This window comes from Motacilla alba, chromosome 3, assembly GCF_015832195.1.
Source record: "Motacilla alba alba isolate MOTALB_02 chromosome 3, Motacilla_alba_V1.0_pri, whole genome shotgun sequence".
Lineage (NCBI taxonomy): Eukaryota > Metazoa > Chordata > Aves > Passeriformes > Motacillidae > Motacilla > Motacilla alba.
This window is the reverse complement of record NC_052018.1, coordinates 7910360-7934979: the sequence shown is the minus strand read 5'-3', so window position 1 is coordinate 7934979 and position 24620 is coordinate 7910360. Positions and strand designations below refer to the sequence as shown.

Here is a 24620-nt window from a genome sequence, read left to right as displayed (position 1 = left end):
TCTGTATCACAAAGAAACTTTAGAATCCTAAGATTCAGCTATTACTTTATTTACTTTCACTATGCCATTAAATTGAGCAATAAGACAAGAGTTTCAGCTATGACTAGTATTCATTTACTTGGATTCTGTTCATGGACAGATTTGTCTTTTTGAAGCCTTGAGTAAGTTTATTTTTTAAAAAATGTTTTAAGCTGTAATCTCATCTGTTTTGTTACATAAATCCTACCGACAGTTTCCAAGACAACTTGATACATTCCAGACTTCTTTGACACAAAACATAAGAGTCAAAAATTATGCTTGCTAAATATTTTATTAAATTGTTGAAAATTCTTGCATGAAATTTGAACAGAAAGAAAACAAAAAACATTAACCTGCTTTGCTCACTTTTATAGAACAGAAAGGGAATATTTGTTAAACTGATGTATTGGATTTAAATATTATATATGTGGCCTTATAGAGAAAGCTACAGTGTGCCATGCAGAATTCTTTCTAGTACTTGTAGCACGCCTCTTTCCATTCCAAGCTTCCAGCAGGTTTAGACAGTGCCATGACACTCCTGTCTGGATGCTGATCAGGGTCTGAATCCAGGAAACAATTCAAGACCCACTCACATGCGTGAATGAACTGTGCAACTCACTCAAGAATGGTTTGAAAATCAAAAGCTACCAAAATGTACTAAAGGAAAGCAAACAATTACACACCAAAAGACTGACAGTTACCTGATATGGCTTCTTCTTGCAGGAGATCTGTGAATATCGAACAGCGTATTTTCTCTCTTTTTTTGATGAGCTGGCACTGTAACATCAATTACAGAAGAATAACAAACTGATCTTAATGCAGCACAGAAGCGCTGGATTATCAATTTTCATCAATAAGGTTTTTACTGGTTTCTCTAAAAGCTTAAATTAAAAGAAAGAACTGGGCAGGGGGCTTTGTCACTATCACTGAACTTGGCTTGATGCAGGCACAGGAATTCCATCCTCATACTCTTCAAATTACTAGAGCTGTGTCTGTCATGGCACAGAATGTAACTCAACCAGGGCACCAGCATGTTGAGTTTACTTGCAGGACATTAAACTCCACACAGAAACTTCTTCATAGCTGATAATATGAGATGTCGTGGAATTTCTCAGAACAAATAAACCACAGCAGCTCTCTATCTAAGAAATCATACTCTATGATCCTCTGACTTGCAGAAATCGTTCAAAGCTGCATCAGGGAAAACTCAAACTTGACAGGAAGAAGCATTTCTTTACTGAGAGGGTGGTCCAACAGTGCAAAAGGCTTCCTGAAGAAGTGATTGATGCCCCAAGCCTGTCATAAGAGGCATTTGGGCAATGACCCGAATAACATGCTTTTTGTCAGCTCTGAAACTGCCAGGCAGTTGGACTATATGATCACTGAAATACCTGAGATTTCTCATTTGAGATAACTGCTGTTATGCCATTTATGCACAGCTATGAATTAGGCTTACCACTGAAGAAGAAAAGCAGGCATAACAGTAACTACTGTTCCTATGTAATCACCTAATTTACTAGATTGCTTTCTGCCAAGTATTTCTTGACCCAAACCTCGTTCCCCCCCCAACCCTGAGCCCAGCAAAGGGTGGTATTTGCAGAGTTCAATGAGGCAGCAATGCCACCACCACTGACAAACTGACAGACTGTGTCTCAGCAGTCCCATCCACATGGTGAACCACAACAGGTCAGGGTGGAAATCACACAGTGTTGCAACCCTGTTACTCTGTCAGGGGTGAGCCATCCAACTATTCCCTCCACACATCCATGGTACTCCTGCAGGTCAAGCACTGTCAAGTTCCTCACCTATTGGAGGGGCCTGGTATCTCTCAACAGTTTTTCTCTGTCTGAGATTATATGGCCGATCATTTTCTTCCCCCTCAGCTTCTTCTACTTCTATATCTCCATCTTCTTCCTGAGACTCTGTTGGGGAGGGAAAAATATTTTCAGAACACTTCCACTTCATGTCAGAGCTACTTTCATCCTAAAAAAATAACTTTTTAATAGTCACTGAGAATTACTGCCCTTTTATTAATTAACACTAATTGTCAACTCAATGGAAATTTGAGGGTCATGATGAATGTACAGTACATTGTCAAACTTCCTTCTAGATATTTACAAAAGATTCTGGAAAGGCAAAAGAAAGAAAAATAAATGCATTCAAAACAGCTTTAGTTGTAAAATACTTCAAATATCACTTCTATCCACAGTATTTTTCCTTCAATAACTATCCTTCAAATTAAGGATAATTCCTTTCTTCTCTTTTCCCATAGGAGCCCTCAATAAATCAAGTATTTGACACAGCATGAAAATAAGTACAACTTACGATTTACAGTATCATTTTTACACAAAGCAAAGAACACAGAAATACACTTTATATACTATGTGTATAAAGGCACAACATAGGCCCATCTGTTAACAGGATCAGAATTTCCATCCATGGACCTCAGAACTAGGACTGCATTCTCACTCACTGGGACAAACCATACCTTCCACAGCAGTTTCAATTAAAAACTGAGATGCTGTATGCTGAAACCTGTATGGATACCTGAAATTTAAGTAGGATTTTTTAAGGAGCCCAAGAATGATGCTGATTAGGCAATCAAAGTTAGGCACAATCCCTTCTTTCCTGGTAATTATTGAACCCATTGACCAATTTCATTCAAATTTTTAAAGGAAAGTAGAATTTCAAATACAGCTATACACCTACAAGCCTTCTAAAAAGTCAGTGGACAGAAAGGAGACTTTAATTAATACCTTACCCCAAAGGAATGATGCAGGCCTAACTATTACAAATTCTTTCTGGTAATTGCCTCTCAGCACATGAGAAACATCAAGTCAGTTAGAACAAACATAGTTGTAGACTGCATTCATCACATCCTGATTTCCACCAGAGGATTGTCACACGGAATGGAAGGAAAGATCCAATTACTTAGTATTGAGAAAAACAGAAGGAAGGAAATGTACTATACAAACATTTAGAGACCAGGCTTTGTTCTGCTTTCTGAAGTGCAATATATTTCTATCTTATGGGAAGGAGAACTTTGTTTTAGAAGTATTTCAGACAAGCCCCCACTATTTTTTACAACCCATACCTTCTTCTTCCCCTTCTGTGGACACTTCATGGTGGTTCTGAATCCCATAGCTATTTCTCCTCAGTGACTTCCTCCTTCTTTTCACTCGAGAATACATATCCATGTTTTCCTGGAATAAAATTCACATGCACTTCATCAGTACTGTCCCATGTCACCCAGTATCCCAGTATTAGTGCAATAAATAATGCTCCACATAATCTCTAGTCCTCAAGTGTTTTTCCAGCAGAGCTCTCCATAGGTAGACTACAAAAGCAGTCTCATTTCATAGATGCTAAAGTAAAATTCTCAGACAGTACCTAGTCCACCTAATACAGAGTAACATCAATATCAAGTTTTCATGAAAAAAAGCAGATGATGGTCCCTGGTTCTGCTGCTTCCAGGCTACCAGAGTATGCTTCAAACCAAAGAACCATCACAGTACATCAGGAGAGCATGACAGTGAATTTATCAATAAAGGAAACAATGTAGAGCATATCCACTAATGTAGTTCTGAATTTTAGTTTATTAAGCTTTTTAAAGTTATCCACTGAACAAAATCATAAACCTTTAGACACAGCTACAGACAAATGCATGGTGTTTGCAAAAACAAACATGCTTTGCCTTGAGATGACTTTTATCCAAGATGTCAGAAACTCTGCACTTACAAATTCTGTATCTGTCCACATCCGTAGCCGTTCTACTTCCCCAGATCGCCTGTTCCTCCTGATGTTAATATTATCCATTTCCTGTAGGACAGCTTCAGCAGTACTAAAATATATGTAACAGTTAACACACACAAAAAATCAGTCTTAAAGCAATGCCACACAGAACTTTGGACATAGCATTCAACATCTTAAGTTGTCTATCAATTAACTACACACCTAACCATAATGAAATTGAAAGAATATAAACTAAGAAGTATGTAAAAGAAAAAATGCTGATGCTATTTAAGTTTGGGGTTCAAATTAGATAGTAGTATTTTAACAAACTTTTTAAAAGAATTTGGCTCAGTATAAACTGTAGCATATGAATTTGCAACTGCTGAGACATTAGATCAGGTGTCAGGCAAAATTTAATTTGTAAAATAAGAAAGTAAAGCTTTTCACCTATAAAACTATAATAATGGGAATGCAATTAATGCCTCCACCCCATAAGCTTTACAGTTTCTTACTCTGGCCTCAAAAAGACATTAGAACATACAGGATTTTCTTTTTGTTAAATCAGTAACATCTAGAATCTCATCATTCAGTATCTGACCTCACCATCATTTCTCATCTACTATTTAGTCAGCATTTTCACTATCTGGCATATTTGTGAACAGTTGTCAAAACAGCAGTGGCATGTAAGTGACACCCCTGGCCAAGATGCTTCACTGCTGAAGAGAACAGCACAGTATTAGCCAGGCCAAGTCAATTATTTGGCCACCTGTCCTGAAGACCATGTTGCTGCTCTCCATGGTGATTAGAGTAGCTTTCAACTGGAGTTCTACTATATTTGTATAATATTTGTAAGAAGACAGAAACCTTCATTTTGTTTTTTTCAAGCTGTTTACAAGTAAATCTAAAGGGTGAAAGACTGCCTAGAAAGAAGGCAATGGAAGTTCTGGTGATGGAAGTCAGTAAGGCCATGCTTTCATTACGAGAGCTCCTCTCCATTCTAAACAATTCTTCCAAAATATCTGTGATGAGTGACAGAACCATTTCAAGTAAAATCATGCTGCAGTTTGCTACCAAAGAAAATAGGGGTGGAAGGGACCTGGAAAAGTCAACGTGCTCTGCCAGGCAAGAGCACACTACAGAATGCCTAAATCATTCTTGACAGACTTTTGTCAAACCTGTTCTTAAAAACCTACAATGATTTTGGGACACACTGTTATCAGTATAAGCTCATACACAGACTTCAATACCATGATTTGATCAAATTACAACCTTCATGGTAGACTTTTTCCTACTGTTGATGAGGAGAGGAAGATTCAATTGCAACTAGAAAAATAAATATATCTCAATATAAGTTTGCACACTGATACCAAGTAGTTACTGAGTAAGTCGAAAAAGAAAATTAAATTAATAAAAAATTCAACAGAATACATTTAAAAATAAAGATCATATTTGACAATTAAATGTTTATGTTTAAATCATTTTCCAGCTCTGGAGAAAGCAGTCTCTTAAGAGATATCACTGCTAAAACCTGTTTTACAGGTGGGAAGATCAGAACATATTAAGTGACCTGCCCAGGGCTACAGAGAAATAATATTTTAAAAAAAGCATTTCTGGCTCCCATTCCTATGCTCAGACCAGACCGTGCCTCCCTGACCTACTTTGTCTGCACAGTAAATGTCAAAAAGTGACACCCACCCTATGTGAATTATTAACAAATGGTAAAAAACAAAAACAAAAGAAAGCTACAAACTTTTGATATTTTATGATCAAAATCATACAAGCAAAACCTAGAATGCTTCCAAGCACTGCTGCTAATCACCAATTTACATGACATTTAAGGTATCACTACATAAACAGGTTACCAAGAAACAAACTAGGGTGTGGATTTACAGCACGTCAGGCACTCTGCAGTAACTGCCAACACACAGCTTTATCCAGGTGTAAGGACAGAGTAACTTACTCCTCAATGAAAACCTGGGAAGCTGCTCTGCATTTAGAGCAGGGACACTGTGGCAGTCACAGCACAGACCCAGCTGTAACTGAAACCAGTCTAGCTTGTCTCAATGCATCCCCACAGTAAAACACAGACATGGCACTGGAACACACGGGTTTCTAATTTTAAAAAATCATTAAGGTGCTTTGTGAATACAACTGTAGTATCCCCACATACCTGTTTACTAGCTGATCAAACAATAAACTCTGATTCAAAGTTTCAAATCTGTTTTTCCTGGACCGACAACTTTTTCTGACTTCTATATCTCCGTTTATGCAAGCATGGTCCCCATCTCCCTTTTTTTCCCCTCGAAGGGGGTGGCTTTTGAGAGCTAAGAGAAATTTGTATTACTACTTCAAAATGCAGGAAACAACATTTTCACAAACAAGAATTAATAAGAGAATACTTAGCAAGGACAATAAACCAAAAGTTATTAAGCACAGTATGAACTAAAGAACTGTATTTAATTCCTATCAAAGTTATTTTAAAAGTTACTTCTGCATATTCAAGCTTGTTTCCTTAGATGATAATCCTATTTTATGATGAAAATTTGGCATTCAATTAAGCATTCAATATTTTTAAGTTAACATCAATACTAAAATGCACACTTGGCCCACAGTTTTAATTCTAAGTCTTTCAAATATAGTACCAAAAGACCAGATACAACATACTGACTTCACAAGCAAATCTATACCAGCTACTCTGTACAGTGCCAAACAAAGAGATCCCACTGCTAATTGTTTCTTAGGCACCACAATAAATAATAAAATACCAAATATGCCTAATGAAATAACACCTTACATAGAGTCAACACAAAATTAAACAACACAGAACTGATGAAAAAGAGACACAAAAGACAAAGTGGTTTTTAGCTGAGATAAGCAATGAAATGGCAAGTTTGCAAGGTACAAGCTTTTAAGAAGACTGTTCAAGGTAGCAGGAGCTGCAGACAAGGCAGGTCTCTCTAAAGCAATAGAGTTAAGTAATGTTAAGAACCACAAAAGGCCAAATTTCAGATGAGCAAAGAGACTAAGTAAATTAAAGAGACCAACTGAGAGAGGAAGGCCAAAATTAGCTCATAACAGTAATTTGGGAATTAAGGAAAACATCGAGATCATGGCCAAGAGGTCTGAATTGAGAAGAGAAATGGATTTTCATCTAAAAATGTTTCCCATATCCACAGGGAGTATCCAAGACGGCGACAGGAGAAAACTGAGCAGCAACTTTTCTGGTCAAAACAGTCAAAGGAATCAGTAAAGTTATCAAAAACATATGCCACTGAAAATCATTGACATAAACTGTTTAATGCAAAAGCTGATACAAAATGTTTTGCTATAATTCACTTACATAAGCTACGTCCATTTGGTAGTGTAGCACCAGGCTGAGAAGTTAACCTATGAGACAATTAGACATACAAATAACATTAACATTCCTTAGCCAAGCAAAAGGCACACAATGAAAATAGAATTTGACTGTAAAATGCTCTGTGATACTTTGATTTCAAAACCTTTCCAAGACATAGCCTTGGAAGAGTCTGCTTCATGCCCAACACCTTAATAAGGACAAAACTGCTCAATACCAATTGTATGAATCCCCCCAGCTGTCAAAGCATCTCTTTGATTAATCTCCCTAATCTTTCTTCATGCCCTTGTGCTATTAACTCTCTCCTTAAATTTCAGAACACAACCTTGGCATAGCTCACCAAAGGCAACCATCATTCCAATACCTTGGATAAACCAGTAGAAGCAACAGAACTTTTGGGAAAAGTCTTAGTGACTGATGATCACTGTGAAGCACAGTGCTTCGGATTTTGGCAGAACCAACATAAAACTTCAGATTCAAAGACATGTCGCAGTGGGTTCTAAATGAGCAACAATATGATTTTCAGTACCCTGGCCAAATTTCATTTGACACAATGATCTAAATTCTCCCAGCTGCATTAAATATTTCTTTTTGTATATTGACATTTCCAGGAGCTCCAGTACAAGTCTACTCTTACAAACAAAAGAAACAGAAGGTGCACAAGTTTCAATACATTCCCAATTACCATGGCATATTAATATGCTACATTTAATTCATTCTGCTTTAAAAGAGAAAAATAAAAATAAGAAGAGGTCTGTCTTGAGATTTACAAAGCTTTTAAGCAAACTTCTTCCTAGCAGTTGACAGTCCAGTAGTGACTTACAGTCACTCTTACATACAAATAGTTTCAAGAATTATTTTGACATGTACATAAATATGAAATACCTATCTACAAAATAATCAGTATTAACTGAAAGTTCATAGATCAGGAACATACTGTATACACTGTCTCACAGTTACTTGAACCATGTGAGGAACCTTATGAATACAAGGATGCTTTGTAAAATACTATGAAATAATTTATAAAATAAAATTAATTACTTCTGCTTCAAAGTACAAAAATGTGGCAAGACTGAGGCTGTATTCAGTAAAATTTACTTACTAGGCTGAACAACAGTAGAAATATACTTGACTGTTACCCACTCCCTAAAGATGGTAACACTGATTCCCTAATTAAAATATCGTGTCTTATAGCCTGAGTACATAAAAATACCAATTACATTACTAATATAAAGAATCTAAAATTCAGACTGCATCTCAAATAAAATTACTTTATATTTTTTGTACAAATATGCATAGAAAGGAAACAGAGATGAGACAACTGATGCAATCCACATTCCGGATGGCTTAAAATGAAGAAAACTGTGTAAAAATAACATGTTTCAAAAGTACACTCCTAAGCTGCAGCTGACTGCAGAACTAGCATACGTGGGATAACAACACAGAAAAAAATTGGTATGAGTTCCTTCTTCTCTTGGCACCAGTTACCTGGACTGTCCAGTTGAGATGCTCCATTCCTCTCGCTGCCCAGTACCGCGCGATTTTGATTTGTCTTTGCCCACAGGATCAGCATGTTTTGAGGTACGTTTGGCAGGAGGAGATATGTGGCTATCACTCAAACTAGCATCACTACCTTCATCTTTCTGAAAAGAAAAAAAGCATCAGATCATACTTGGCTCATTTGCAGATATCCTTACAGAAAAAGGGTAGACTTCAGCTCAGTAAAAGGAAAGTCTCTGTCAAACTCTTATTGACCAATTTGTGTGCAATATTAAAAGTGTTTATTCTGAAAACATTACCAGAAACCATGAAAATATTTCATTTCAAATATTAAACTTCTATAATAGTTTTCCTGTATTTCTGAACAAGTATCATTTGTATAACACATTGTATTCTTTTATGTATCATACACAACACTGCTATACTCGCCTTACTTGCAAAGGAGCTAGTAATGCCATGAAGAGAGAAAAGGACTGTGAAAAATTAAGATACTTAAAACCACAGCAATTATTTATTCCACTGATGTTGTTTTTGTCTTTAAAATGCTTAAACAAACGCTCTTCCTTTCTGTAAGAGTTTTCCAGTACCTTGTCCTACCCATCAAACTGCCGAGCACATAGCTAGGAGATGTTCAACATGTTCATTAACAGCATTATGTACACTAACCACATTACTCTTAACACCTTTTTAAAAGCACCAAAACAGTACCAAAAGGGGCCTTTTTTCCATTGCAATTACCAAAGGTAACAGAGACAGAAACTCAAAGATAGTCTCAAGGGATTACTTCAAAGCTGTACACAAAAAATAGACAAACAGCAAACTTCAGAGGATCTGCTTCTATTTAGGTGAACTACCGCAACAAAACATAAAACCAGGATTCTATTACCTACAAATTTTAGCTCATCAAAACAGTCTTGATGCCATTCAGTGGGACCCTGGGCAAACCTCATGAAGTTTAACAAGTCCAAGTGTAAGGTCTTACATCTGGGTTCACACAATTCCAAGCACAAATACAGGCTGGGTGGAAAATGGATGGAGAGCAGGCCAGGGAAGAAAGACTTGGGGGTGTTGCTTGACAAGAAGGTCCCCACATTGTGCTCCTGCAGCCCAGGAAGCCAAAAGTGTCCTGAGCTGCATCAGCAGCAAAATGAGCAGCATGTCAAAGGAGGGGACTCTCCCTGTCTATGCCCCCACTCCTGAGATCCCACCTGGAGTCCTGTGTCCAGCCCTGGGGCCCACAACATATGAAGGACATGGGCCTGTTGGAGCGAGTCCAGAGGAAGTCACAAAGATAATCCAAGGACTGGAGCAGCTCTGCTGTGGAGACAGGCTGAGAGAATTGGGGCTGTTCAGCTTGGAGAAGGCTCCAGGGAAATCTTATAGAACCTGCCAGTAACTAAAGGGACTCTTAAAAGAGAGCTGGAAAGGGAGTTTTTAACAAGAGCATGTATTGACAGGACAAGAAATGGTTTTAAACTGACAGATGGCAAGTTTAGTTTAGATATTGGGAAGAAATTCTTCCCTGTGAGGGTGGTGAGACACTGGCACAGGCTGCCCAAAGAAGCTGTAGCTGTCCCATCCCTGGAAGTGTTCAAGGCCAGGCTGGATGGGGTTTTGAGCAAACTGGGATAGTGGAAGGTGCCCCTGTCCCTGGCAAGGGTTTTCAAACTAGATGATCTTTAAGGTTCCTTCCAACCCAAACCATTCTATGATTAAAAAATTAAATGTTCTTTATTGCAACAAGACAGAACCAATTTTCAAATATTAAGGTCCAGGAATTGTCAGTAAGAACCTGAACTATGACAAAGAGATAATTTTACTTAAACACAAGGAGATAACCACAGAAGTCCCATTTGTTCATCAGGCTTAGTAACAACAACAATCTGATTTGTACTCCAGATACTTCAACATCACATGCCACATACTCAAGAAAAAAAAAAAAAAAAGAAGAAGCTTATTTTTAAGAGAGGAAGACATAGTATCACAGCACAGTATTTAGAAAGTGAAATCCAAATGTATGGGTGCAGTTTGACAAGACAGCTCAGCACCCCTGTGACACAAGAAGAGCCCATGCACTCTCTCGCCTGACTGCACAGCACCAACCTCCTTGGATCTTCTTCTGATGTTTCTCCAATCCATCCATAGAGCAGACCAGCTCACCAAAGCTTCAAAAGCTCACTTTCCTTCTTTTAGATGAACTTCCTACCTTGTCAGTGATCTTAATCATTTCACTGGGGGATCAGACAAGTACAAAAGACAATAACTACCACCATTCCTAAATACAAAACACCTGCACCCTACACAGCCCGATAAATACATGGGCAGCAGCTGGCTGTTTTTCATAACACTCTCAAACTACAAAACACCAACTTTTTACAAAATTTAGTAGCCTTCACATTCACTTCTGAACACTGTAAATATTTGCACATATACTTTCTGCTTTATTATCAGTTTACTTGTGGACTTAAAGAAATGCAACCATTTTTAGGTAATTTTAGTAACTACTTTCAGAAACTACACAAGCTCCCCCATGAAGGACAGAAGCAGAGTTTCAAGGTAAGCCACAGAACCAGTTTAAAACCGGCTAAGCAAGACAGAGAAAATGAAACTAGGAAAGATGAAGCAGCATGTAACAAAGCTTTACAAGCAGTAGCATTAAAACTATTTGCCAGCAGTGAAATTAGTAATGCATAGGTTCCTGTATTCCATCTCCACCCCTTTCCATGCAAAAAGCCAAACTCCTCCAAGTCCTCTATCATCACCTTTCTCTGCATTTCCTCCAGTGCCTTGCCTCTGGTCCCAAGTCTCAAGTTCAGCTAGGATCTTGTCCTGTCAGCTGGCAGTAAAACAAAATACTGGCAATGGAGACAAATTCTGCTACTTCAGGTCTCCCTCTGCTACAGAGATTCACAAAATTCATAAATGTTGAGTATCTTTGAGAACTCTAATGCTGTCAAACGAACATATACCGGCAAACAGCTTCAGAAACTGGAAGAGCAGGCTGTCAGTGTGATCACGTGAGCGATCAGTTCCTTGCAGCTGCCTAAGGAACCAGACTAGCAATTAGGGAGTTTATTTAATTAGGTTATTCTTTGTTTAGGCTATTATTTTCAGCTGAGCCTCACTTGTCTGCGTATTAACTCTATGCGAAAACTCAGCAAGTACAAACCAAGTTAAATCTTAAGACACTCAAGTCCAAATACTAACCTACATTACAGTACATGCTGTGTAAGAGGCACTAACAGAGAAAATGTTTTATCATGAAGTAGTGACAAAGCTACTACAAAGTTGAAATCACTGAAATTTTGAATACATTACCAAGAATCCAAGCTCCATTTTCCAGTTAACAGACAATTTTAAAAATTCAAGCTCTAGGGAATGAGATCAGACTGCTATCCAGAACCTTCACTACCCACAGTAAAATACAGACATAGTTTTCATAACACTCAAGAGATTATCCAAACTGGGATACGCTAGAACAAGAAAGAAAATTAATTTCAGTTTGGGAAGTCTTAACAGAGTGCAGTCTATCCACTGCTTCCTCCCATTTATAGCAAAACAGGTCTAATGATTCCACAGCAGTCAGCTTGCTCCCTCAAGGAACTGGGTCTCAGACCATTTATACCTTTAATGATTAAAAATAGCACTTCAGTTTCAACCCAGAAACTTATTACTTCAGAGTAGATATCATGAAAATGTTCTGGGACTAAAAAAATATGATACAAGCATCAAACTTAAAAATTAAGAAATTAATAATGCAATTGCAGAAGTAGGAACCGATGCACTGCACTCAAAGCTCCTAACGAAACACTGGCACTGAAGCAAACACACTCACATGCTGAGAGAATGCAGAGAATATGAATTAATAAAATCTTAATCATGTCAGAAATTGCCTTCAAGCATACCAAAGCAACAAAGAAAAAGCAAGCAGAGAAAAATCAAAAAATGACTTTACACAGTGTCAGAAGGTACAAAGAGAGAAACAAAATTTGGTGCAACTGCATTGATCCAACAGAAAAGAGAGACCCAGCAAACACCAGCTGTGATCCAGAACAACCGGAATCACCTCTTACAGAAAGCACTCTTGCTACAAATGAGTAAGGAAACAACTGGCATTAACAAGACATCATCTATGGTCTAGACTGGCAAAACACAGTCTTATCTTTGGATTCAAAAGTAAAATGGAATGTGACAGCTGAATGAATACCAAAAATCAGCTGTTGAGCTAAGATTCAATTTAGGCAGAGGCAGTAGGGGCAAACTGGTAACACACCTTCACTGAAGGCACTTGAACAGTGGTACTGATGTATCTAGAAACAAAAGCTAAAACAAATAATAAAGCAAGAAAACATATATAGCTGCATATTACCTCTACGCTTTCTCTGCTTTGTATGAAAAGGAGAAAGACAGAAACACTGTTTAATGCCCATCTATGAGCAAGCTACAAATACACTGGTATACATTCTTACCTGTAGTCTCTTCTGTATCCATCCCTAAATTTCAAAACACTAATTTGATACTAACAGAGCTTTATTTAAAACATGTAGAGTCCTTAAGTTTTGGAAAACACAAACTAGAAATCCATTAAGAAAACTGCCTTCTCCTTCTCAATTCATCCTCTTAGAACAGTGACTATACCAGTACAGTCTTTCAGCAAGACTGAAGAACACACATAGCAGGGCAGTACTCACTGACAGTGCCTTCAGGTGTATCACAGGAACCAGTTGGCTAAAGCATGACACTTGATTAATTCCAAAGTTAAAACACAAAGATTACTTATAGCATATTTGAAGGGGAAGGGTAGGAGGGGTTTGTTTCTTCTGTTTAAGTTAAATCTCCTGGCTAACAGAATAATCAAAGAACTCTTCTTAAACTGCTGGTTTGAACACCCCAAAATAATCCTAATCCAGTAGTCTTGGACACAGAGAAGGAGTACAAACCATCTCTACCACTGGCATCTCCAAGCATGTGAACACAAGTTCACTGCGTTCCCAAGTAAGAGATGATATAACATTCAAACCACAACCACACCTTGCAATTTCTGAAAAAGACTCTGTCTGGTTTGCCACAGGTTAGTCTGTACTCAGACACAGGCATGCAGACATGAATATCTGAGTTATCCACCATGGTCAAACTTGCTGTCCTCGCCGTACAGTTTGTGGGGCACACCCTAAGTGTCTGTGCCACGCCCTGAACACTCACACCACTGCTCATACAGCTCCTCACTCAGGCAACTTTTCAACCCATTCTCTTCAGCACTGCAGCAACTGTTTTTTCTATGGCCTCTTCCCTGTGTCTAAAACACAAAGTTAATGCATTGACATTCAATCTTCAGCTGACCAATCCTATTTCTCTGCGTTTTCTTAGATGCACAAATAGCTTTTCTTTTTAACCCACTAAATAAGCACAAAAGACCCTGAAAGTTACTCTTAAAAATAATGAAATAAACATTTTCAAAAAATCTGTTTCAGCCACAGGTTTTCAAAAACGTCTGCTTCTAACTTTAGCTAAATCCTAGCTTCTGATATTGAAATATAACTTCTTCCACTTCATTTGACTCTCTGAAAAGAAAACAATTTCAGACATGTCTCTTATTTTTAGTGACATTGGAGAAACTAAATCCAGGTCCCCTGGTTATTTCCAACTTTCTTTTTCTAATTTAAAATACATCTTTTGATTAACAACACATTTTCTTGGATGTCCCAGATTATTAGTCTGGATTCTTATCTTAAAAATACATGTGAAAAAAACTGGTGTGCCTTTTCTTCTACCAGTTCATGCAAAGTTCTTGAAATGAGCTGTCCATCAAAAGATCTGAAATACTCAGGGTTCTTTAGTGCATTTAATAAACTTCTACATCCTACAGTATAAAAAGATAAAATTGTCTTTCCAAACTGAAAGAGTTATTAATGAAAAAAATGTGACAGTGCTCCCAGTACCCCAATTAGTTAAACTCATGTCTCATCCTTGCCCTCCTCTAACTATTCAGTTAACAAACAACTTGCCTTCACTGAAACTATAATGTATTTCAAACACCAGTAAAACACACCAAAAACATTGTCTGACTGTCCAGTGATTTTGGAAAAGCCATTTGCTCCTTTGTGTATCAGTTTCTGCAAAGGTAAAAAATATGGATTAAAAAATTATCACTTAAAAATTTAGTTGCACTAAAGATCTACGTTAAGATCTATTGATGAGAGTTAGGAAAGAGCTAGGTTTTGCTAGCATTAAGCTAATGCATTTTTAGGCTAGGCATACTAAGCAGCTTTAAAAAATCAGAAGGCTTCACAACCTCTTTGAGATATTTTAAGTTTTGTTTCGTTCCAAATTCTACTTACTCAATCAACAAATTTTTTTCCTAGGATGTGATCATGTCATCTGACCAGAATCTAATAAATCTTTTCAAATCCTATTTCCTTTTTTTTTTTTAAGTTCACCACTTTGCTTTGTAGCTTTTTAACCAAAAAAAAAAAAGAGGGGTAGGGCGCAGAGGGAAGGAGTAAAACTCTCCTTATGTTTGGTACAAATGTTCCAAGTAGATGAAACTCTCTCATGATCACGCTCAAACCAGGTACCACACCTTGCCTTACACATCCATAATATGCATTAATTTCAGGATGACACACCACACTACCCACTCTCTCCAGCACCAACACATCCTCACAAGCTGCTCTCTTCCCCACCCCAATGCACATTTTCCTGGCACATGCCTTCAGCCCCTCATGTAGGGGAGAACTGGCTGACTGCTTAGTGGGAAGAGGTAAGACCTGATGCACCTGTCTGGGGAAAGAAGGCAACATGACAGAACTTGAGGTCGAGCATAATGCAGCACCCTGTATTTGTGATGGTACACAGCATACTGCTGCAGGCTGAACATCTACCTTTTTGTCCTAAAAATCCAGTGTGAAAGCACTTTTACTTCAAGGCCAGACTGGATGGGACTCTGAGCAACCTTGTCTAGTGGAAGGTGTCCCTGCCATGGCAAGGGGTTGGGAAGAGATGATCTTCAACATTCCTTCTAAACCAATCCATTCTGCCTCAGCCTCTAAATGACAAGAAGCTGAGAAATAAATGTATTTGGATTAGAGCACATTAACTACCTTAGTGAGAACTCCAAGTTTCACGAAGGCCCTGATGTGTTAACCTTGCTGACAAGCTTGAAAAAAAAAAGATCAGCTTAGAAGAACACATCTCCTGGTTGCAGTTCTCTAATTTCCACTTGTTTGCACACAGTCATTTATCAGACATTGGCTCTCCACAGGTGTTAAGGAAAAATAATGTTCATGCTTAAGTGCTTGATGATCTTGGAATAAACAACTATTAACGACGTATTTCATTAGTGGTGATGATGGTAAAGAATGCCTCAATTGCAGGATGATCTGAATCCTTTTAACATTCAGCTTCCGTACTTTTATTTTTAGTGAACAATGCTCACGTCAATAATAGCCGCTAAGAACACAAAGAATATCATCATCTAGACCTTTTCAGAAGAATAAATTCTTCACCATTTGTTCAGATTAAAAAAACCCCAAACATATTTCTTCCACAGGAAGATCTGCTTTATTATTTCAACAGATTTCCATTTCATTTCCTAAAACCATTCAACCCTAGAATTCAGGTTATTTAATAAATGTGAAAGCTTTTGAGAAAAGCTACAAGTTTACAAGTTAAAAATATAAGCAATGTTAATTAGGGATTTTCACACCTGCAACCATTCCCTCTGTCTGTTACAGAAAAAAGACACCTGTGTGTATCCATACTGAGTGCCTGCCTGTCAACAGCTCCAGTGTGACACACAAAAAACTCTTGCAACCTACACGTTACTTGGTTCATGAATGAAAGGGAGAGTGACCTACAGAGCAGCCTCTGCCAAACTGGGACAGAGGCCATAAATAGTGAGCTGAGGTTTATCCTCCCATCATCAGCAGCCCTCTCCAAGCATTTCACCACGAGCGCTCCTCTCTTCTCTGTGCCTTCACCAAAATTAGGATGAGATACTGTGAAATTTCAGCTGATAATCAAATCAGAAGGATGGAGGGGAGGCAAGGGGAAGCCAGGGGATGTGGAGAAGAGGATTAGTTTCAGCTGGACCAGTAACGTGATCCTGATCCCGCTGATCAAATGGCCTGGTAAGCATTAATATTGGCGAGTGTGTTGTTTTCACAACTGCAGAGTTCACAGCCAGAGCTCACAGCTCACAGCACATGTGAAATCACACACCTGCAGAAGAGCAAGTCCCCTGAGAAGAGTTCTTTACTTGCTGTATGGGGTCCACCTCACTTAGAAGTATTTCTAGTAAATCCACTTAAGGGAAGTTTTTAAAACCACTGATCCTCCTTATTCAACACTGAAGGAATAATAAAAGCAACACATTTTTAGTCAGAACTACATTAACCATTTCTGTGAGTTTCTAGACTCTGTTAACAAAGACTTTTAAAGCAGAAATTATATTTATGTAATGAATCGAGAATCAAGAATGATTACAATTCTGATGTGGAAAAAATGAAAATATTCAAATGTTTTTTCCTACCCTCAGTTCTCGAAAATCCATCTTGCTTCTGCTTAACTGTCACATCCTAAACAAAGCTTATAGGACATGGCCTCCTTCAGTACTACTACAAACCTAAATAAAGACACAGAATTATCTAAATGAGGCTAGCAAAGAGGACAGAGGGAGAAGCCCTGAACCAGACTGCTCCCCAAGGTTTGGACATGACCAGGAAATAGATTCAATAAGCCAAGCAAAGACGTGTCTGTAGCAAGGGAAACTAGGAAGGTGGCCTTCTGTGTGGATAACAAATGGGATTAAAAAACACTTCTGCACCCCTAGCTGCAATTCACTTGAAGACAGTATTTTCAAAAGAGAAAAATGAAATTAAAATTGTGTACAATTGTGATAGAAATCTTAAGATTAATGTGCTAAAATTTAAATCATCATAAAAACAGAATTCTAAGCCTGAACGATACATCAGAGAAATAATAGAGGATAGTTATTAAGTATTTGAAATGACAGACTGCTGAAGCACAGCAACAAATTTCACTGCAAGTAATCTCTTCCACATGTACAGAATACACAGCTTCTTCATTTCAGGTTATTTAAATAGCTTTGGCTCAACTATTTATCCATTTAAAATGAAGGAACTGACTGGAGGCTGGAGAAAAGCAAAATGCCCCCTTCCCACATTATGAAAACAACCAAACCAAAGCATCTGCTCCAAGTGCAACTGGACACAAACTTTCTATCAAAGCTTTACATTAGTTAGGCCATCAACAGACACTACAGGAAGCAGAAAGGAAAAACCACAAAGTTCAGTACAGGCTACAAGAACTATGGAACCTGGAGACACTTCTAAGTTCTGTATTTCTAACAGGAGAACTAAAGCTGCCTCCTTCAGCTGGGGCTGAAGCTATTACAGCATACACATACTCAATGCAAAATGAAAAGGCTTCAGAAGATTACACATTAGTCTTACAACTGGTTGAAAAGTTGCCTGTTTTACTAACTACCAAGCGAAAAGAAACTAAATTTATTCAGAAAAAGAATCCAAGCACATATAAATGCAAACCAACCCTTGAACAATTTAAACCAGAATTAATGGTTAAAATAAACCATGAAAATCCCATCAAAGGTAATGAAGACAATATTTCAAGAGTGAAGTCAGACTGAAAAATTGTTTTGAAAAACCAGCAAAGCATGAAGTGTACACAAAAAAAAGAATAAAAACATATTGTCAGTTCCCTTTGCAATAAATGGGTTTGTGAGTGGTATTACCCACAGAAAAAGTAATCCATTAGAGCTAAAACATCTAATAAACAATCAGCAATCTTTCAAAGCGTCACAGCTACAAAAGAGCACACAAAATTCACAGCAATGAAAGCTTCAGCTCATTGATGCCTACTTGCTGCATGCTTTGTTTCAAGATGGGTTTTATAAAGTTCTACAAAGAAATCATTCAAAGCGTCACCAGACTGGAATTAAAACTTTTCCACAGTATAGCAAACATTCAACAATTTAAGGCAGGATGTGCAAAACCATACCACATGCAACTGAAACTGCAGGGGGATAGAGGTGATCAGAATATAATTACCTGAGCTAATTATCTTGCATAACCCCGAGCTGTATGCAACTCTTGCAAAATTGTCATGGGGTGTCTCACAGGCATGGGTCAAACCTTCTGTTTGAAGTTCAGACAGAGACAGTAGTTGGAGAAGCAGCTTTTATTAATATTACTTTGGGAGAAGCCCAATGTTCAGAGGAAGCAATGCAGCGCACAAAACATCAACACCATTTCCTGAGTACTCTTTGGAGGTCTTATCCATTCACTGGATTAGCCCTTGGATTGCTTCCTTTGAAGGCCCTGGAACAGTGTGACAGCAAGGACAGCCAGCTTCGAACAGGATGCACCACGGCCTCCCAAAACAAACCATGGACATTTCACGTGTCCTGACGGCTGAGAGCAGCCCAGACTGATCTGGCACGATACATAAGAAGAATTCAAACTCAGGACAGCCCTTCAGAACCACAAAAGGATCACAAATGCCAACTGTATGGTACTTTGACAGAACCCTGAACAAAGACCGCTTCCAACAATTGCTCCATTTCCCACTGCTCATAGCTGTATTAACACCATACAGCCAAGGAATGGCCTGCACAACTCATTTTAGAACACTGATTTTTCCCTGCTAAATCCCAAAAGAGCAGCAGACCACTAAAACAGAAAGAACTCGAGATTTTATTACACACCAAAAAGATGAGCTTTCCTGGGAAACTTCCTTTAAATTAAATTGTTTGGAATAACTTTACATGGCTTTACACTTCAGGATGTATTTCAAAGAACTGTAAAAGCATTAGCCTCAGCACCTTTACTGATGCTATTGCAAACTCGAACACAAAGGCAGTGCAGTTCTTTAAAACACAGATATTGGACAGGAGCTTTTTTCTTGAAGAGCTTTACACACAGATGGCCAGCAAGTGTCATTTATCCAGCAAAAGGAGGAAAATCTAATTTTTTCTATAGCTTTCTTTTTTAAACACCAGAGCATCCAGAGCACCGTGAGACACTACACAGACAATAAATATGCCAATCAGGGTCTTTCATAAGGGAAAACTTGATTTTTAGAAAGTTCTATTGGTTATGTGTAAAACTCGTAATTTAAGAGAAATCATAATAAGTTTTATATTTTCTATGTTTTCAACAGCTGATCATTAAAGGCTTTTCAAAGAGTAAAATGCAGCAAGAAGTTTACGCTACAAAAGCTGAACTGATCACCCAGAAATCAGAGAACACTTCTATTGCTACAGACTGAGAAACTACAGTGAGAGATGCTGAAACACTGGCATCACAGGGCACAGAAACGCTGCTTTGCTCTCTACCTTTGCACACTGCAGCAGCCGATGTCACTCCGCAGCCCCTGGTCGCTCCCATTAGCAATTAAGTACAATGGAGAGCTCTAGGCTGCACCGCGCAACTTGAACAATGTTGGCAGCACTACTTTTAGCCAGGATCATGCTTTACAATTATCACCATGCCCTCAAGTAGCTCTTAAGGCACTGCTAATGCTTTCTTGGCTAATTGAATTAAGCTAACCTTGTATACATTTCTAAAATGTCTAACTAGTACGCTGATATGATTTAAGAGTGTTTATTACACAATAAATTCTTGATTAACATTTTTGATTTGTGCTTTGAGATGACTGAGAAAAATCATTTCAATTGCCAAAGAAGTGTTACCAGCAATCACAACTCAGTGTCTGAAAACATCAGACATCAGTAGATACAAAGTGCAAATTTAACCACTTATGGTCACAGGATCCTCAATATTTTCATGGTGTGAACAAAGTCCACTGAACTTGCAAGCCTTGTGTTAAAATTCTGTGTCTCTGTAGAAGATTTTGATGAGCTTTTCTTGTCAGAATGCTTTAATATAAAGCTAGAACACTTCCCAAATTTTAATGCCCAAAAGAAAAAAAATCTGTATTTTTATACACATATGTACAATTTGTATAACAACAGAATATATATTTATGTAAGCATAGCTTCAAAATCTACTAAATAGTGTGTACATCAGTCCTGGAAACAGGAAGAAAACAAAGCCCAGTTTTTCCCCTCTCTACCCTCCCTATGCACTCTGCTATGACATCATCTCAGACAATAAACTTCTTGGCTCCTTGATCCATTTAGAAAGGGATTTTGTTCATTTTAATCTGGCTTCTGGTAAGCAGACAGACATACACGTATTCATCTCCATCACTGACTGTGTGGTCGCCAATCAATAATTCAAACCAGTTTACTTTTCAAAGCCTGACGTCATTGCTTTCTCCAAGCTGAGTGAGTACTACTGAGGGAATACACTGAACATGATAAAGGCATTTAGACTATTACAGTCCATTTCCACAAATGTTACCTCCAGATTCAGATCAAACAAAAAAGGACACTATTCACATACAACTCAGCAGAATATTGAAGCAGAAGACTAGAAACTTAAGTTCTTGGGAAAGAGTCAAGCCTATTCTTATAAATGTATGCAAAAAACCCAAACAAATTTAAAAAAACAAAAACAAAAAACAAAACAACAACAAAAAAAGAATATCAGAAAAAGTCAAGTGGAAAAAATAAGAAGGAAATAGATACAGAAGAGGTAGAATGTGCAAGTCCTGTCCCCTCTTTTGGTCTGCTCAGCATCTTACAGGATGCCATTATGTCACTAACTCAGTTTTTGCTGCTAATAAGGAACAGACAGATGATGTTTTAAAATACATTCTGAAAGGTGGCTGCAAACATTCCCACTGAAGAGCGTTTCTCAGGGAGTCCCAGTCAAAAACTCCATGCAAGAAAATTAAATCACACACTGCAAACAAGAAGTGTCCCATCTCTGCCAGAGCTCCAAACTCTAGCTGCCCATTAACCCGATTAACTGCTGGTAGCAAGGCTGGTTTCCTGATGTGACACCCAAAAGATTTGGAAAGGACAGACTGTTCCAGTCAACTGCAAAAAAAAAAAAAAAAAAAAAAAAAACAAAAAAAACCAAAAAAAAAACCAACAACAAAAAACAAACTAAACAAACAAACAAAACCCAAAAAACAACTGCATGAAGACAATCGCAGCACGCTTTCTGAACACAGCCTCACTATCTGTCTCCCGACAGTCACTTCCAAAAGCAAAGGCTTTGTCTCCCTACTGCTATACTTATTCATGTCCTAATCACTGAGATCCTTCTCTGGCACTACTTCAAGAAGATTCAGAAGCTCAGAAAGACACTGTATTGCTGACAGTACTTACATCTGAAGAATAAAAAGAGTTGTTCAAAAACAACTTTAAAATACAGTGAGATATACATATTTTATAAAACACACTGGATGAGGGAAATAAGGAAAAAAACCTTCCTGGATAACTTCTGCTCATATTTGGCAATTACATCTTAAAAGGAAAGAAAAAATCCACCTCAAACACATTGGATGTATTGTGAAGCGAAACAAGTTCATTCCCATACACCAAAATTTACATTTAACTTCAGAAGAAATGCTCTTTTAGAAGTGTAGGCAATATCTTGAGAAGGATTTACAATATTTTACACTATTTTGCAGAATCTCCTTTTCTTACACCATGACACTAACATAATTTCAATGTTTTAATGATTTGTAGTAAAAAACACTGTTATGAATTAAAAATACTTGAAAAGAAGCCCAAGCTAGTTTTCTTAGCAGCAGTAAACTCCCTGAGAAGTAAGCCAGTAAGGGTTACTTCAAACTTTGCTTCACAAACCACAAGACCCACGATATGAATAAACAGAAACTGCACACTAGAACAAGCAGAACAGCTTTTTACAGCTATGGTGCTGCATCCCCAGGAGTCCACTGAAATTAAACAAGGAAGAAATAGGGAACAAGGAAAAGTAAGATGGGGGAAGGGAAGAGCTGTGAAGTATGAAAGACCTGAAAGAGAAGCACAGAAGGTATAGGATATCTCATCAGTAATTGGTATTTGGTTTAGTATTTTAGACCAAATGGATGGGGTAAAAGGTTTTGTGAGAATTCCAGGTGACATCCTTCTGACATGCCTCTGGCTGCTGCTGCTGGTGTTTTTCTACTCGGCTGATTTAACTTCCTCCTTTGCACAGCAGGGACATGGTCAGTTGGGGCACGACTGTCAAACACTCGGACCCTCAAATTTCACTTCCATATTTGCGTAGCTTTTGTTGATTTTTATTGCTTTTATTGAAGGACCTTTAAAAGCAATACGTGAAGTTGCATCAACCAAAGAAAAAGTCCTGCCTACAATTCCTCCTGTGGGAGCAATTTCTTCACAGACAGGATCATTAAACATTGGGAACGGGCTGCCCAGGGAGACGGTGGAGGCACCGGCCCTGTTTAAGGAGCTGTTGAAGGAAAGACTGGATGTGGCACTCGGTGCCATGGTCCGATTGACAAGCTGGTGATCGGCCATAGGTCGGACTCGATGATCTCAGAGGTCTTTTGCAACCTCATTGATTCTGTGATTCTTCGATAATTAAAACCGAAAATTACAGGTTTTGTCAACAGAGCTGTTTAGAGACAAGGAAGAAAGGAGACTCCCCAATTCTTTCTTCCAGTTACAATTTACCAAATGTTAATTCTCCAAATCGGGCTGTAGAATTTCACTTGCAGTCAGCCCGTCTAACCCAACAGCGAGTTCGGCTGGGAAAGCATTCAACTTAAACTTGACGGCAAAAATCACACCCTCCGTGCCACAAAAAACGGGGCGGGGGGCTTTCCCGAACACCAGCTTCCTCCCGTCGCAGCCGCCAGCCGAATCGAGGTCATTTAGGGAAAAGGAGGAAAAAAAAAAAAGCACACACTCACATACACACACGCACACACAAACCAAACCCGGGTCGAGGTTTATTGCGAAGTTGCTGCGGGCGCAGCTCCCAACTTTTGTCTGGCGGCGGCAGCGCCGGGCGCGGCCGCAGGGGGAGCCCCGCGCCGCCGGACCCCGCCGGACCCCCGCCCGCCGCCGGCCCCGCCGGGCACCGGCACCGCGGCCGCTGCGCCGCCCGTGTCCCCGCCGCCCCCGCCCCTGTCAGCGGCCCCCGCCGCGCCGGCGCTGGCCCCACAGGGACTGCGGCTCTCCGCAGCTGCCCCCCGCGTCCCTGCCGGCTCCGCGGTCCCTCCTCGCCGCGGGCTGCCCGCCGGCCCCACCGTCCCTCCGACAGCCGGCAGCCGTCTCGGCACCCGCCCCCCGCCGGCTCCCGTGCCCGCAGCCCCCCCCGCCGCGGCACCACCGGCGCTGTCCCCAGCGATTCCCCGGCCTCGCCGCCTCCCTCCGGTCCCCCGTGGACCCCCCGGTCCTCACCCGCGCTGCCGCCGCCTCCTCCAGCCCGGCCGCATCTGCCTTGGTGCCCCTCTTAGAAGAGCGGGTGCGGGACGAGATGAAATGGCTGCCGGCCCCGGCCGCCGCGGCCGCCGCTTTGCCCAGGGGGCGCAGAGAGCTCTTCCTGGTGTTCACCATGGCCCCGGCGAGGGGGGACACGGGGGGCGCCGCCGCCGCCGCCGCCGGCGCGGAGGGAGGAGGGAGGGAGGGCGGACAGGCGGGGGCTCGGGCAGGGAGGGGAAGGGGAGGGAGAGGGGGGAAAGGGGGGAGGAGGGAGGAAGGAAGAAAAGCCCTCCGGGGAAGCCGCTCTGCCGGGCAGAGACGCAAACGGAGCCGCGCCGGCTCCTCCCGCCGCTGTCGCCGCCGCCTCTCGGGCTCAGCCCGGCTCTAACTGGCCGCCATTACTGTCCCTGCTCCCTTTCTCTGCTCGCTCCGCGCCGCCCCCGCCAGTCGCCGCCGGGGGGCGCTGCGGCCCCGGCGCGGCCGTTCTATCCCGGCGCCGCGCGCTCTATGGGCCCGGCCCGGCCCGGCTCGGCCCGGGGGAGGCGGCGGCGGCCGCGGGTCCCCGGGGAGCCGCTCCAGTCCCGGTTCCGCGGCGGGGACCGAGCAACCACACAGCCTCACGGCCCCGCCGCGGCCTGGAGAGACGCCGGCCGGGCCTGGCCC

General features: G+C 40.2%; 1 protein-coding gene across 8 annotated transcripts in view; it reads right to left on the bottom strand.

Annotated features, from left to right (window-relative positions):
* Window positions 1–24390, bottom strand: part of ATAD2B (ATPase family AAA domain containing 2B) — a 74208-nt gene extending 49818 nt beyond the window's left edge. For 2 of the 8 annotated variants that reach the window (XM_038130242.1, XM_038130244.1), the window contains exons 1-8: window positions 23937–24388; window positions 8594–8748; window positions 7091–7137; window positions 5921–6074; window positions 3757–3859; window positions 3113–3221; window positions 1824–1940; window positions 720–795 (exon numbers count right to left, since the gene is read on the bottom strand). In XM_038130242.1, coding sequence (XP_037986170.1) covers window positions 720–795; window positions 1824–1940; window positions 3113–3221; window positions 3757–3859; window positions 5921–6074; window positions 7091–7137; window positions 8594–8748; window positions 23937–24092 — 917 coding nt within the window. In that variant the 5' untranslated portion in view covers window positions 24093–24388. Of the gene's footprint in view, window positions 1–719; window positions 796–1823; window positions 1941–3112; window positions 3222–3756; window positions 3860–5920; window positions 6075–7090; window positions 7138–8593; window positions 8749–11367; window positions 21589–23936 lie in introns of those variants that run through there. The other 6 variants (XM_038130249.1, XM_038130243.1, XM_038130247.1 and 3 more) reach the window with 6 other exon arrangements.
* Between the last annotated feature and the right edge of the window lie 230 nt (window positions 24391–24620).